The sequence below is a fragment of the Vulpes lagopus genome, chromosome 11, assembly GCF_018345385.1.
Source record: "Vulpes lagopus strain Blue_001 chromosome 11, ASM1834538v1, whole genome shotgun sequence".
NCBI lineage: Eukaryota > Metazoa > Chordata > Mammalia > Carnivora > Canidae > Vulpes > Vulpes lagopus.
In genome coordinates, this window is record NC_054834.1 from 94372398 (window position 1) to 94388011 (window position 15614).

At 39.7% G+C, this 15614-nt stretch overlaps 1 protein-coding gene across 5 annotated transcripts in view; it reads left to right on the forward strand.

Annotated features, from left to right (window-relative positions):
• Positions 1-15614, forward strand: part of MYO3B (myosin IIIB) — a 427577-nt gene that overhangs the window by 191604 nt on the left and 220359 nt on the right. For all 5 annotated transcript variants that reach the window (XR_005990597.1, XM_041773390.1, XM_041773393.1 and 2 more), the window contains exons 17-22: positions 6096-6222; positions 7015-7225; positions 8036-8183; positions 9438-9591; positions 10745-10833; positions 12550-12679. Coding sequence is in view for 4 of the 5 variants with exons in the window: in XM_041773390.1 (XP_041629324.1) it covers positions 6096-6222; positions 7015-7225; positions 8036-8183; positions 9438-9591; positions 10745-10833; positions 12550-12679 (859 nt within the window). In the remaining variant the exon portion in view is untranslated. The remainder of the gene's footprint in view (positions 1-6095; positions 6223-7014; positions 7226-8035; positions 8184-9437; positions 9592-10744; positions 10834-12549; positions 12680-15614) is intronic.

Below are 15614 nucleotides of genomic sequence, written 5' to 3' on the forward strand. Positions count from 1 at the left end.
CTCCGTGGTATACAGATGCACATTATTACCTCTAGCTCTAAGTACTGTACTACTCTTATCTCACTATATACAGGCTGTCTCTATTATGTATATGCCAGGGGTGACAGAAGATATTTATAACTCTAGGTTCAAATATGATTCTGTGATACATTTATGTCATAGTTTCTGGGCTTCATGCCATCAATTTGGCAAAATACACAAATTCTTTTGCTTTTTCAACAAAAGGTGGTGAATGATTAGGAGTTAGGTGAGAGTATTAAATCTTAAGGGATTAGATTACAAGGCACTCCAGTTACCCTAGGACAGCCACTCTGGGTAAAGGATTGCTTCTGTAATCTAATGAGTTTGTCCAGCCCTTCCCTCCCCAGCATGGCTGATTTTAGTCATAATGATAATACCTTTCTTTTTCTAGCCAGCTGTTAATTTTCTCAGTGGGAGTTGGCCTCCCACTGACTTTAGACTGACAGACAATGGAAAATCCCAAAGGTCAGATAAAAACAGAACTCTATATCCCTTGGCTCCTTAGAGGAAAGCAATTAAACAGGTTCCAACCTTATTAAAGGTCCTTTATGGTTATTAATTTATGGAGCTGGTTTTTATCAAGATGCATCACCAGAAGAGTCCAAGCGTGGTAGAGATGGCAGTAGAGTGATTTAAAGTCACCTGGGTCATGCCAAAGTGTTTTAGGGGCATGCTACCTTAAAAGGGTACAGGAACAATAGAGAAGAATTAGCCATAAGGTTAATAATATATTGCTTTTGGGGAGCTTGGGTGACTCAGTTAAGCATCTGACTCTTTGTTTTGGCTCAGGTCATGATCTCAGGGTCATGGGATCAAGCCCCATGTCAGGCCCTAAGGTCATTGTGGAATCTGCTTGAGATTCTCTCCCTCTCCCTTCCCTTCTCACTTGTGTACATGCATATTCTCTTTCTCTAAAGCAAATAAAATCTTTAAAACTATAATATTTTGCTTTTGATGAATATAAGGATGGTTATAAAATACTGTAAAGAGATTGATCCTAGTTCTAAAAGAAGGTATATAATGGCCCTGTTCTATAATAGACAGGTACTGCAAGTAATAAACAGATGCTGTTTTAAGATAACAAAATCAAGGGATGCCTGGGTGACTCAGTGGTTGAGCTTCTGCCTTCAGCTCAGGGTGTAATCCCGGTCTGGAGATCAAGTCCTGCATAGGGCTTCCTGTGAGGAGCCTGCTTCTCCCTCTGCCTGTGTCTCTGCCTCTCTCTGTGTGTCTCTCATGAAAAAATAAATAAAATATTTTTTTAAAAAAGATAAATTAAAAACAAAACAAATTAAATATGCTAAGTATGTGTCATTGAAATAAGCCATCTCTAACCCTTGTGGAAAAAAAGTATAGTAGAAATGGATGACTGCATGAATAAATATGAACAGAAAGAAATGTAAAAGGTAGTAAACATAATTAATTTGTGCCTGATCTGGACTGTCAAATGAATAACCAGAATGTAATTATATGTATATGCATCTATGTTCACCATGTCCCGTAATTAATTCAAATTGGAAATAAACCAACTTATGTCAGTTAGCACCTTTGGAAATGGAAGGAAGAGACTAGCTTTTATTCCTCTGACCCTAAATTCTTTGGTTATATCTTTGTATCTCAATAGCCTATTTTTTCTGAATTCACTCAATTCATTTTATAAATTCAGGGTAGTTTGACTAAATTCAGAAAGATTTAGTTGAATGTAGTTGGGGCAGATGCCAAATAACTGATGTATCAGAACTATTTCTTAAGTTTATCTGAGGGACATTTCTAGACAGGGCATAAATGAACTGGTCAATTTAATGAAAATTATGGTCACCTTCCTTTCTTATAATGTCATTAGTTCCCTGCAGGAACCTTCATATAGTAATCTTTAGGTTTACCCAAACTCTTATAGCAAAATTTTATGAGTAGCGAACCTTAGTGTGGAGTCAGGAGCATGAATTTTAATTCTGGGACACCTGCCAAAAGTATCTGAAAGAACACTTGACCCTGACTTTATTTTAAAGAAACCTCCCTGGTAGAAGGAGACTTCCATTAACAATGATGATTCCTTGCAGAGGATTGGGCAGGGATGGGAGTGGGGTGGTGTTGTACCTAAAACCCTTTTATGAAGATCCATGCCTTTGGAGTCCTATTTTTTGAGTCAAACCATACCATTTTTGTTTAATATTATGCTTGTCTTACTGGGATAAGAATTACCATAACATATTTATATTTAATACTATGTGAAAACATTTTTGGCAGATTATCTGCATGATGGTCAACATTGGATATTTACTGCATATCCCTTGATGAAGAGGTTAGGGAGAAGGCTTTGAGATTAGGGCAAAATTTTTTCCATTTCTTCAAGTTAGATTATGAATTTGGGAGAGTATTGCTGAAGAGAGACTGAAGGGTTATATGTTAAAATGTAAGTTAGGGATTTCCAGTGTCTTAATGACAGTAGGACTTACCATTGACTTCTTTTTACACTATATTGATGCATGATTGATATACCTCCCCTCTCAGGTATTTTTAAATCAATCATTGGCTTTCAGGATACAAATATTGTGAGCCTCTGGAAAGGAACTGAAGAAAGGTGTTGGAATAGAGCCCATAAGGGAGAAGACTCATTATTGGGCCTTATGTGGTACCTGGAGCAGAACTGGTTAAAAACAAAAACCAAAACCTAGAGGCTTATAAAAAGTAAACAAGGTAAAGAGATACTGAGAGGGCAAGTCAATTCCTAGGAAGGTGCCCGGAAAACCACTACCATGAGATGCTTATGAACCAGGCTAGGAGCAACTTCCTTAAATTAGCTCCAGGCTAACAGAAAGCCAAGGACCTTTTCAATTTTCTGCTTATCCTCAACTTTATTGAGAGAATACCTGCATCAGTGAAAGGAGTGTTTTCTGAGAAAAAGAAAGAAGAAGCAAAGACCATATACATCCTGTATGGGATGTTGATGGAGAAAGCCTCTTTCTTCCCCACTTCTGCTGATGGTGAAAATGAATTGGGAAGCCAGCTGGAGGAGTCGTTAATTTTCTTGATAGTATTTCCTGTCCTGAATGAGCTTATTTTGTTTTATCATATAGAAAGTTGGAAACATAATAAATAAAAAGAAAGAGCATCATAGTAGGATTTGGTAGTAAAATCAGGGATGCCAGAAAAGGCTGCATAGCTGGAAATCAGGCAAGAGGAAATGAGCAAAGTGAGGAAGGTGAAAATCCTCAGACAAGCTATAGGGAGAAGAGACTTGATCAAGAAGTTCTGGGGAGGGAGGTGTAACCCCACAGGTGAACACGCTACTGATTGTCCTCTACCATGACTGTATGGGTGATGTGTTGACTTGAACAAAAAAGGTAGATGTAGGTTCCTAGGCCAGAAAGGAAAAGCTAATTAATACAAGGATAGGACTAAAAGAGTCAGGTGGAATGGCCTAGAAATGTCACATAAAGAGTACCCTACGTCTAATTCCTCCATAATGAGGTCAACATTGGACACCTTTCTCAAGTTCCCTTTCTGAACCAAGGAAGGGTACCCCAGCCTATCATTAACTTTAATCATTTATGGTGTTTGAACCCCAAAGTTTTCACTGAAGGTCATGGGTAGTTTTCTTTTTTAAAAGAGGAAATGTCTGAGCATTGTGCTGAAGAGAATATTGCCAGAGAAACAACCAGGGGAGAACTGCCATTTCCTTTGGGGATAATCTCCCTAGTGGTGAAATGCCTGGAAGCTCTATTTTGGGAGGTTTCATGGCTTATACTGATATAATAGGGTGTAAATGTGTGTGTGTTTTAATTAGAGGAAATACATTTCTTTTCTAAGAATATTGAGAGTTTAGGTAACTTTTTGAGAGAACTGGGGATAGAAAGAACAGATACAGAGCTCACTGCTGTATAGTTTCTGTTTACCCTCTGGGAAGTTGCTTGTTTGTTGCATTTTTGAGCCTCACATTTTATTGATTAAGGTAATGCAGTGCTGTCATGTTAAATCCACACCAGCCCCAGAAAACCCATTTGGTAGGTGTTCTCCTTAGCCAGTCTTAAGTTGTATGATTAAAACAGTAATTTTTGACATCAAAAACATGACCTCTTGCCTTTGATTTAGAAGTTTGAAGAACAGTATTTATAGTAGAAGCCTGGTTTAAAATCCTCATTTGTCTTTGTAGCATTATCAGGTATCCAGCAGATGTCACTATTACAGTCTGTTCAGTTGTCAGCTTTACTGAATAATGTTCACAGGAAGGCTCACTTTGGGAACAATGCTTCATCAATGGTCTAATGACAGTTCCTACTAGTTTGCTGCTATGCATAGTACTAAATCAAGTTTCTCACCTGAGTATTTTTTGTGGAAGTAGCTTTCTCTATCTATAGGCATAAGATGCAGAAGTTTCCTGGCTATGTATTTGTCTCACCTATAGGAAATGCATAGGTTTAAATAAATAAATATACTTTTTTTTTTTTTAGTGTTAATGCTACTTATCTATTTAACTTTCAATATAAAAATAGGACTTAGGTTATCTATTTTTACTCACAGTACTTCTGACATCAAATGCATGGAGTTTTTTTTCTCCTCACACCAACCAATTCTCCTATAATTCAGTTTACTTCTGATACTGTCTACCTAGAATTAACATCAGATCACACAGGTTAGGGGCTCAGTTCCACAAGACTGCCCCCACAAGACACAAATTGCAAATCCTAGGGTTCACCTACTAACCAAGCAGTTATAAAGTGGGAGATCTTGGGTCCCAAGACCCCAAATTTGATCATTGGATAAAAAGACTCAAAACTTGGGAAAACAGTTTACTTACTGGTTTATTATAAAGGATACAATACAGGAACAACCAAATTGAAGAGATGCATAGGGCAAGGTAATGGGGAAGGGGGGGTACCACCTCTCACAACCCAGAGGTATTCTGAACTTCCTCAATTAGAGGTTTTATTTATTTATTTTTAAAGATTTATTTATTTATTCATGGGAGACAGGCAGAGAAATAGGCAAAGGGAGAAGCAGGCTCTTCACAGAAGCCTATTGCAGAACTCAGTCCCGGATCCCAGGATCATGACCTGAGCCAAAGGCAACCGCCCAGCCGCTGTGCCACCTAGGCATCCCAATTAGAGATATTAATGGAGGCTCCATTACATAAGCATAAATGATTAAATTATTGTCAGTTGGTGATTAACTCAATTTCCAGAAGGCTCCCCTCCCTGGAAGGATTCAGCTAAAAATTCCAACCCTTTAATCGCATGTGTGGTCTCTCTAGCAACTGGCCATATTCCTTAAGAGTTACCTCAGTGGCACAGACTTAGTTATGGTTGACGGTATTAAGAATAACAAAAAAAAAAAAAAAAAAGAATAACAGAGGATACTCCTTTAACACCTGTCACTTATAATTCCAGGGGTTGTTTAGCTCTTGTGCTGGAAATTGGTATGAAGACCAAATATGTGTTATTATATCACGATATCACAGATAATTTCTAGTGAGTCTGAATATTTCCTGACCTCATTCATAATTACATATTCCTTTATTGAACTTCAAAATGTTCAGTGAACCATCAGTGAATGCCTTGATAACTATTTCATAAAAGCTATATTCAAAAGTGGTTAAGGAAACCTCTGCTTTCTTATTTTGAAAAAAGAACATACCTGAATTTGGAAGCTGGTTTCAGTTAGAATAAATGGATAAGTGGCTTAAAGAACAAAGATCAATTGTTCTTATGGAAGCATTTCAAAGTAAAAGGTTCATGTTGCAGTACAACTTTGTTCCATGTAGCATTGGTCTCAGGAATCCTAGTCAACTGCATAGCTGAGACTGGGTTGTTGGGAGGTCCAGCTGGCAATAATGGGGAAAAAAGCATGGAGGAGGCATGCTTGCTTCTATAAGGCTGGACTCCGAAGTCACTCATATCATTCTACTTGCTTCTTTGTTGAGAATTTAGTTCCACTGCCTAACTGCAGGGGAGGTTTGGAAATTTGTTTGTGTGCCCAGGATAGGGGGATGTTGGATTTTGGTGGATAACTACCAGTGCTATTGGTTTGTTGGTTTGATTGGCAATGACCAAAATGGTTCTTGCTGTCCTTTTCAGGAGGTGCACTCAGTGTATAGAATTTTGGCTGGAATTTTGAATATTGGAAATATTGAGTTTGCAGCTATTTCCTCTCAACATCAAACTGACAAAAGTGAGGTCCCCAATGCTGAAGCTTTGGAAAATGGTAATTGATGTCTGTGCACTGTGTAATCAAAATGCATGTTTCTTTGACTTTGGTAGTTTCTAAAGATGCTGTAAAATATAGTGCAGCTGTGGCTGGTCCCTGTGCCGGCTCTGGGTGTTTTCACTAAATATGATTTCCCAAAGGATGTCTTGTAGAACATCAGTGTTCTTTTCATGAGCTGCAAATAAGTGCTCTGCAGAAAAGAATTCCATGACAGATAGCTTTGGGCCAACAAAAGTGGCCCAAAAGTGGCCCAGTGGTGTCAACACTGGCTACTTTTGAAAATCATCTGTAATTTTTCGAAAAAAAAAAAATACAAGAGGTAGATCCCTGTCTGAATCCACTAAATCAGCATCTGCAAGGGATAGGCAGGCACCTGTTTATTTCTAAAGTTTTATAGCTAATAGTGGTGACACAGGAATGAGAATCCTGAGTTTTAAAAAAAGTGATTTAAATAAACACCTGTTGTGTTAAAATGCAGCATCTTTTACTGTTTTTAATAAACTCGTGTGCTTCCTGACTCTTGAATATAATCCCCAGCTATTTGACCAAAGACTATCTTCTCTCACTTTTTCTCTCCTCAAATGCCTGTGAAGAGCTTTCAGAATGTTTGGGGGATACTGTGTCTGTCTGGATACTTCTTGGGGTTAGAGACCTGGCTTGTTTACCTTTGCATCTGAAGTGCCTGAGTAGAACTTGGCACATCGTAGATGTTGAGTCAATGCTGGCTGAATGAAGGAAAGGATGAATGGGTGACTGTATTCTCTGTATCATCCTTACTCTTTATTGCAGCTGCCTCTGTTCTCTGCATCAGCCCCGAAGAACTCCAAGAGGCCCTTATCTCACACTGTGTGGTCACCCGCGGTGAAACCATCATCCGTGCAAATACTGTCGACAGGGCTGCGGATGTCCGAGATGCCATGTCCAAATCCCTGTATGGGAGGCTCTTCAGTTGGATTGTAAATCGCATCAATACACTCCTGCAGCCAGACAAAAACATATGGCAAGTTCCCTTGGGAAGCAGAGGCCTTGGGAGAGCTGTCAGCAATCATGGTGTCTCTTAGAGTTTGCAAGAGGAAGTGTTTGGTCCTCTCCTGAGTTTCCTTTGGTGAAGCTCTGAGGTCTTTTCCTTTAAAAGGAGAATGGGATCTAGGAGAATGGAAGAATCACATGACTGAGCCATAATATGTAGTGTCCAGGAGCTTGTCTAGGAGCTGGGCAAACTGGGTTTGCATTTAAGCTCTACAGTTTGACCAGACCCATATTCTAAGTCATAGTTTTCTTATCTGTAAAATGAGAGTAATTAATATCCTCCTCATAGTTTTGTTTTTAGAATGAGACATCTCATGAAAAGTTTTAAAGCACCATATCTTACAGTATTATTGCTGCTACTACTGACTCTTCTTTCCTAAGCATTAGTGGTCTCTATATTGTGGGAAAATGGACAACAACAAATTCTAAAGCGTATTCTTCCAATTAAGCCTAATGGGTGGGAAGGTAGAAGAATGAATGGGCAGCAGTTCTAGTCTTTTTGAACAGAGTACCTCCTCTCTAATATATCTCTCTGTGGAACTTCTGAGGGGGATTTTAAAGGGTTCTACTGCTTAAAAACAAAAAAAAAGTTGCAACTACTGTTGAAAGACTGAAGGAATGAATGACTTAAAACACAAACTATTTCTTCTCTTAGAGGCAGCTGAATGCTGCTTTCCCATAAGTGGGTACATATATTGATAAACATGTGGACACACATATTTCATCATCCTGAGATAAATGTTTCTTCCACTAAAAGATTTTTTTCTTTACTCCCATGCAGTAGTGCAGATGATGGTATGAATGTGGGGATCTTGGATATTTTTGGATTCGAGAACTTTGGGAGAAATTCATTTGAACAGCTCTGCATAAACATCGCCAATGAGCAAATCCAGTACTATTTCAACCAGCACGTTTTTGCTCTTGAGCAGGTAATAGTGAACTCTGAAGTGATTAAATCTGATGGGGAAGGTGTCTGCAAGCTGCCCACAATTTGAAGCAGAAACCCTCTTAGGCTAACAGATTCTAAGGAAAATCCACCAAAGAAGCAGTCCTGTCAAAATAAATAGCCTAAAGTTAGCCTGAAAAAAGTCTTGATTTCTGTGGAAAGTTACATTTCCTCACTTGAGTGGAGCTGATGACAAGCTAGTTATTTAAATATTGCTTCCAAACTATTTCACGTACACTATCCAAATTGTTACATTCTCTTCTACTTTATTTAACAAAAAACATCCATGATTGTGTCCAAAATGACACAGGATGATCTTGAATCAGGGCACAGGTTCTCGTTCTTAACTCCCAAATAGGGCATCTCCACTCCTCCCCCCACCCCACCCTCATCTCCTGCACACCAGTTCCCACAGTAACTTGGAAGGGGGGATGTCTCCAGGGCAGGAGTAAACTATGTTCTTGGTTTTCTCCAAATGGAAGTCATTCTGTAATGAGTTTAATGGTAAGTAAAACAAGATGTGAAGCTCATGGGCCCAAAGGCTAGGGGACCTTCCCCTCCACCCCAATTTCTGTCCCAAACCCAAGACTATCCTGTATGAAGTAGTGCAGCAATGAAACATTCTGACTGAGCCTTTGTTTTAGGAGTGAAGACACACACGCTGTACTGTGATTACATAAACACAAAAACAGGAAGTAAGAAAATCTGTATTGGTTTTTTTCAGTGAATTGGATAAATCTGTATCACCCTTATCTCCCCTCCCACTCTGCACAAAATTTGACCTCCTTTCACTCAGGGCTCCTTGCATTTATTTCCCTGGGAAGTCTGGAGTTTTCTAGTTTTCCAGTCTGATTCCCTTGCAGAATCCTAGAATGTAGAAGTCTGCTTTTTTTCCTGGTTTAAGCCATGTTTTATTTATCACTAAAATAATTTTTTTCAGCTTCCTGTCTATTCGATGTCAGTTTCTAAATTATGACTTCCCAAGTTGGTTTTTGGAAGACAGCACTGTCCCTTCTTTTGCTGGCTTCAGCTGCCTGCCGCAGGTTGCCTATGGGTCAGACTTAAGCCCAAAGTTTTAGCAGTGTTGTATCAGGAGAATCTTTGACTACACACATAAAACTGCCTGTTTTCTGCAGATAGTCAGTGTTGTAAGGCTATAGAAGGCACGTGCCAAAGCAGCCTGGTGCTATGTAGACCAGTTTTGGGCTAAAGAGATTCACAATCCATTTTCCTCCAGATGGAATATCAGAATGAAGGCATTGATGCTACACTTGTGATGTATGAGGACAATCGCCCACTCTTGGACATGTTCCTCCAGAAACCTCTGGGACTGCTTGCACTTTTGGATGAGGAAAGTCGATTTCCCCAAGCAACTGATCAGACCCTGGTTGGTAAGTGTCTCTTGGGAAAGGCATAATACACTCAGGAGAGAACTTGGTTCGTTGGAAGTGTAAATTGGTATTTTGGCCACCCGGTAGTTTATGCAAGTGTAGACCCTGTTTTTAATGAATTGAAATTGTCAGCAAATGTCCTGCTAGATCTTTGTCTTAAAGAAAACTCATCACCAAACCCTCCTCACTTTCCTATTGCTGCCTATTTCCTATCATTTTTATACCTTCAGCTCCCTAATTTCCTATAACCAATGCTTGCTTCCCCTCCTTTTTCATACCCTTCTCTCATATCTCTGCTTGGATCCCATCCATTTCTAGTCTAAATTTGTATAGAAGACCCTTCTGGTTTCCTGGCTTCTAGCTTCGTGCTAATCCCCTCTACCCTAGACGTCCCAGCTAATTTAGTCTTTCTGAAGCCACCTTTTCATTAGGTTACTGTTGTCTATAAGATGCCGATAAGACACTTCCTCCTGACACTAATGGCCCCCCATCCTCTATCCTTGTTCCTCTTGACCTTCTCTAATCTTCAGTGTTGCATACAATCCCATCCCTTACTTAGATTGTGAGATATTTAGGGCAACAAAACCCCAATAATCTTTGTATCCCTTTAGTGCTTAGCACAGTTCTTCACACAGAGTAGGCTCTCAGTTACAACAAATAACAAAAATTGTTTATTGAGGGTGGAACAGAAAGTTTCAAGCCTTTTCCCCTGATAGGAACTTGATTGGTGGGAAAGATTCACTTCTAGGAGTTGAAATTGTCACCCTCAGTGGTTTCCTTTTACCTACAAAGTAATCAGACGTTGCCATGATAGGTTTATACCAGGGTTGTTTGCCTTCCATGGGATCTTCATGGTTCTTAAGCTAATTGGCTAGAGTTTTGGTGTCATCAGTGTCCATGCTGGGAGTTCTTAGAACAGAACAAGAGATCTTAGGGTATAGCCTGATACTAAAGACAACACAAACAAGTAAATGAAGACTTGATTGTAAGCCCATTTCAATGGGGCATTTTTCTCCTCTGTTGTACATATGATGATAATATCAGGCTTCCCTGAAAACCCTTATTCTGGGTTACTCCTGGCTCAAGGAGCACCTCTTTGTTTGAAGGAGCAAACAGTTCTCATTGTAACTTTTACACATGAAAATCCATGCAGATAAATTTGAAGATAATCTACGATGCAAATACTTCTGGAGACCCAAAGGGGTGGAGCTATGCTTTGGCATTCTGCACTATGCTGGAAAGGTAAGGCAAGTGTGTGTTACTAGGCCTGAATTTGACAAGGGGTAAGTGTCCATACTACCCTGTCTGTGCTGCTCACAAAATTGCTTGAAGATTTCTTTCTCCTTTTAATTCTTCTGAACACCTAATCATAATTCCCAAACTTTCTCAGTGGTGCTGCTCACAGAAAGTCGCCCCTGGTAAAAAAGCAGTTTCTTGCTGGGGTGGCTATGGAGCTTCCATCTGCTTCTCACCTGAGGTTTGTCCTAGAAGTGACAGCTCTCCAGAGAGAAGATACAGTGTAGTGTTTGCAGTGGTTAGTGGACAATGTGTATATTCTGAAGTCCCTTGGAAATGTGCAGGTTAACAGAGGAGGGTTAATATCATAGTGGGGCTCAGTTTTTAGCACTTTAACTATATGTGGCTACAGGGCACCAAAACTGTCTAGATAAAAAGGGAAAAAATTCTCTTTGATGTTAAACTTGTATAACACTAACTGAAATTTCCTTCTTTCTTAATTTATGCCTCAGTCTCATTTCAAGTTCCTGAAGCAGAGGAGTGACTAATTTAGGAAATTCTCTGGTTCTGCAGCCAATAGCTCTTTGCTCAGAGTTACTTTCAAAGGAGTCATTGGAATCATAGCTCATTGGTTCTGGTGGGGTCTGCTGATGACCTGTGTCCCACAAACAGGGTAGGAGTCCAACAAAAGGCATTTGGGATTTTGTTCATTTAAGATTTGTTGAAGTTGTTTTTTTATATTCATATCATGGTGTTGAAATTAATTTTACCTGACTGGAGGTTGGTTGAAAGGCAGTTCTAATATAAGCAAAGAAGATTGTGTTTCTCTCCACATAGCGTATAGTATCTATTTTGAATCTTTGTTGAAATTACAACTCAATTTTTAACTATTTCAGACCACCTCAGCACTGATACCTGACCATATGTTAATGTCCCCCATGTCTGGGATACCCGCATCTATCCTGATCTCCGCCTCCCATTTCTGTCCTCTTCCTTGCACCTCCCTGTCTCTCTGTCCTTTTATACCGATTTCCTGTTCACCCATCTTCCCTTTCTCCCTTTTCTCCTTCCTTGATTTTAAGGGCGAAAACAAGATCGTTTTCTTTGTGGGCTCAGTGCCCTTTCCTGAATTCATTATTTCTCTGGAATGTTCCTTAAAATTCCTCTGACCTGGATCCCTTCTGTTGTGAGAACTGAAAATGGCTCTGCATCCCTAAGTGATCACTCACATGTTGTGAATGCCTTAGGGAGCAGCAAGAGTACAGTTGATGATGAGCATGGAGCCCAGACTGCCTGGGTTTGGAAACCTGCCTGCTACTTGTGAAATGTGTGACCATGAGCATATCATTTCAGCTTCTTAGTAAGCCTCTGCTTGCCCACCAGTAAAATGGAGATAGTAATAGCATTTACCTCATAGGGTGGGTGCTTTCCGCATAGTGGCCAATATATAGTGCTCAGTCTATTTTCATAGTTATTCTCACGTGATGTATCTTTGATATGCCTCTATTCCTCAAAAGGCACCTGACCAAGAAGTTAAGATAAATTGGCCTGTCAAAAATTACAGTTTTTTCCTCCTTATCTCATGGTCTGGATTTAAAAGCGTGGCTGTGTCAAGATAATTTCTCTACATTGGTCGATTAATGACTGACCTCAGACAGCTTTTCCAGTGTCACCAGCAATGGATGATACTGGCTAGTTTGCTATTTGCTATTCATGTTGCAGGTATTATACGATGCTTCTGGGGTTCTTGAGAAAAACAAAGACACTCTCCCTGCTGATGTGGTTGTAGTCCTGAGAACGTCAGAAAACAAGCTTCTGCAGCAACTCTTCTCAATTCCTTTGACCAAAACAGGTACTTGGAGCCCCCTGACCTCCCTGGGCCTGATGCTTCTACAAGCACTGCTGGAGTTTTCTTGTTAGTATCTGAGTACTTTCAGGGCTACACTACTACCATTTTTAACTTTAAGCAGCGGTGAAGGTCTATCCAACTAAATTCAAGAAAAGGAAAGTGATATTTTCTTTTGCAATTTAATTGTACAACATCAGTGTATATATAACACAGAGATACTTTTTATAACATTAACTCAGACTTCTCATTTTCTCTGCTTGCCTCTTTTCATTCTTCCAGTTATAAAACCGTATATTATCATTAATTCATGCTAAGCCCTCTACAATGGTCTCATTTTACCTAGAATTTTTGGGAAGATTATTTCTGTTCACATTCGATTCTAAGTGAAAGGAATGTGGTAAATCCAATGGTCGTCCTCAGAGATCACCTGGTCCAATTCACTACCCAGTCAGTGACCCCGCCCCCCACTCTCTTGACCAACTTAGAATAGGTCCATCATCACTGGCCTACCTGCCTGGCCTTTGCCCACTCACAGTCATCTTCTGCTTAATGGCTTTTGTTAAGCTGCTCAGTCAGTTCTCAGGATTAGAAGCAGGAAATCAGGGCCAAAGAACCGAACTTCCCTGTCTTTGCTGTTTTGCCAAATAGATTCCTATTCTTTTTTTTTAATTGTTTTTAAATTTATTTATGATAGTCACACAGAGAGAGAGAGAGGCAGAGACACAGGCAGAGGGAGAAGCAGGCTCCATGCACCAGGAGCCCAACGTGGGATTCGATACCGGGTCTCCAGGATCGCGCCCTGGGCCAAAGACAGGCGCCAAACCGCTGCGCCACCCAGGGATCCCCTCGATTCCCATTCTGTCAAATTCCTTTGATTTACCTGAGATCTGCTGCCTTTAGTTGGGCAGCCCACTAGGTCTTCTCACAGCTTTCCTCTCAAGGGCATTCTGTTTTGAGGGTTTGTCTGGAAACAGCTGCAGGTACACTTCTGTGAAAGAAGGAGGAGAAGTCTCTTTATTATTGTTCATAATTTCTTTTTCTTTCTTCCCATATCCCTCTTGAAATCATTGGCAACCATGTCCAGTTTGGGGCCTTTGTATCCTAAAAGGGAGTGGCTGCCAGGTCTGATTTTTAGCAACATGCAAAGGAATGAAAAGCTTGGCTAAGAAAGAAGCCACAATCTGCAACCTTTGCTTCATCTTAATTTGGAAAGAAAGATGAAACCAGTTCTTAACTTTCTTCAAACATGCTCCTTTAAACAAAAATAGTAGGGTGCCCATGAGAAAGCTTCCTCTACCTTTCTTTCCAGACCTCCCTTGGGCAGAGCCAGGATTTGATTCATTATCTCCTTATGAAGATATTTACCCTCAAACTGGTTCTAATGAGATTGTGCATCCTACGATGAAGGTCAGAATATTAATCAAGCTTCTAAATTTAGAAATATCTGTATTCTATATTTTTCGGTTTTAATGTAGGAGAATTTTATTGGACAGAAGTAGTTTGTTTTGTTTTTGCAGAAATTACAAATATTTGTTTCAGAGTGGCCAGATGTGAGGAGTTCCTCACCAGACACTTAGGTCTTATCAGGCATCTTACGTACAGGGCAAAGATACAGCCATTATTAATACCCCTAAAATGTACTCTTTGAAGTGGAATATATCCAGATGACCTGTCAGCTGGCACTTAAACTGTCTCATAAATATGAGTAACAATTTGTCAAAAATGTTCAAAACCTTGGAATCTCCAGTTTTTCAGCTGTTGGCAAAATAAAAACAATTTCTCAGCTTGGGCCACTAGGTGGCGCGAGGCAAGAAATCAAGCTCTGCAGCAAGCCTTGTGTTTGCCCTTGACCGCCTAAAAGGGGGAGGAACAGAAACAAAGAGATACCCTCTGCTTTTTTTTTTTTTTTGCTTTACTTTTTACTTTTCGCTTTTCCCTGAAGGAGTGTTCCTGCTTTCTGAATCGTGTAACCTTTTCTGAATCTTGTCTTCAAACGGAATTCCACACCTCCTGGCGGAAACAAAGTGACAAAGAAGATTGGAAACAAACATGTTTTCCATCCTTGTATTCCTGAGTCACATTTTGTGTATAATAATTTTTTTTGAAATTCATTTGAAATAATTTCTTTTGAAATCCTAAGCTTTATTTTCTGCACATTTTGAGTATAGCTAAGAAGCCAAAGAAACACATCAAAACTAATAAGCATGATTCTGTTTTCTTTTTCTGAAAGTGTTCATATAAAAATGCCTTCAATCAACATGTATAGAACAGCTTCTAATAATAAGACACCATTTAGACAACAAGGAGGAGATAAAGATAAAATGGCTTTGCCCCAAAGCACCTGGAACTTGCCTTTAGCTTTACTAGAATCTATGTCCTTATGATGATACTTGCCCTCAAAACATTAGTTCTAAAGAGATTGTGCATCCAATGTTAAAGGTCAGAATATTAATTAAGATGCTAAATTTTAAAGCATCTATATTCTGTATTTTTTGGTTTTGGTATATTACAGCCTTCGAAGTTGGGAGAACCTTACTGGACAGAAATAGTTGATGCTGTTTTTACTGAAATTGCAAATACATGTTCCAGCACGTGTCCCTTATGAAAGCAGACATGTGGGGTGGCACCTGGGTGGCTCAGTGGTTGAGAGTCTGCTTTCGGCTCAGGTCGTGATCCCCGGGTCCTGGGATCAAGGTCCTGGGATCGAGTTCCACATCAGGCTCCCCACGGGGAGCATGCTTCTCTCTCTGCCTGTGTCTGCTTCTCTCTGTATGTCTCTTATGAATAAATAAATAAAATCTTTTAAAAAAAATGAAAGCAGACGTGTATATCTCGGCATTCTGACTGGAAGTGAGGTCCCACACATCCTGGCATTTTGAAAACAAATGTGCCAATATTTTCAATGCATGAGAAACCATTTTCTTGTGTTTTTTAAATT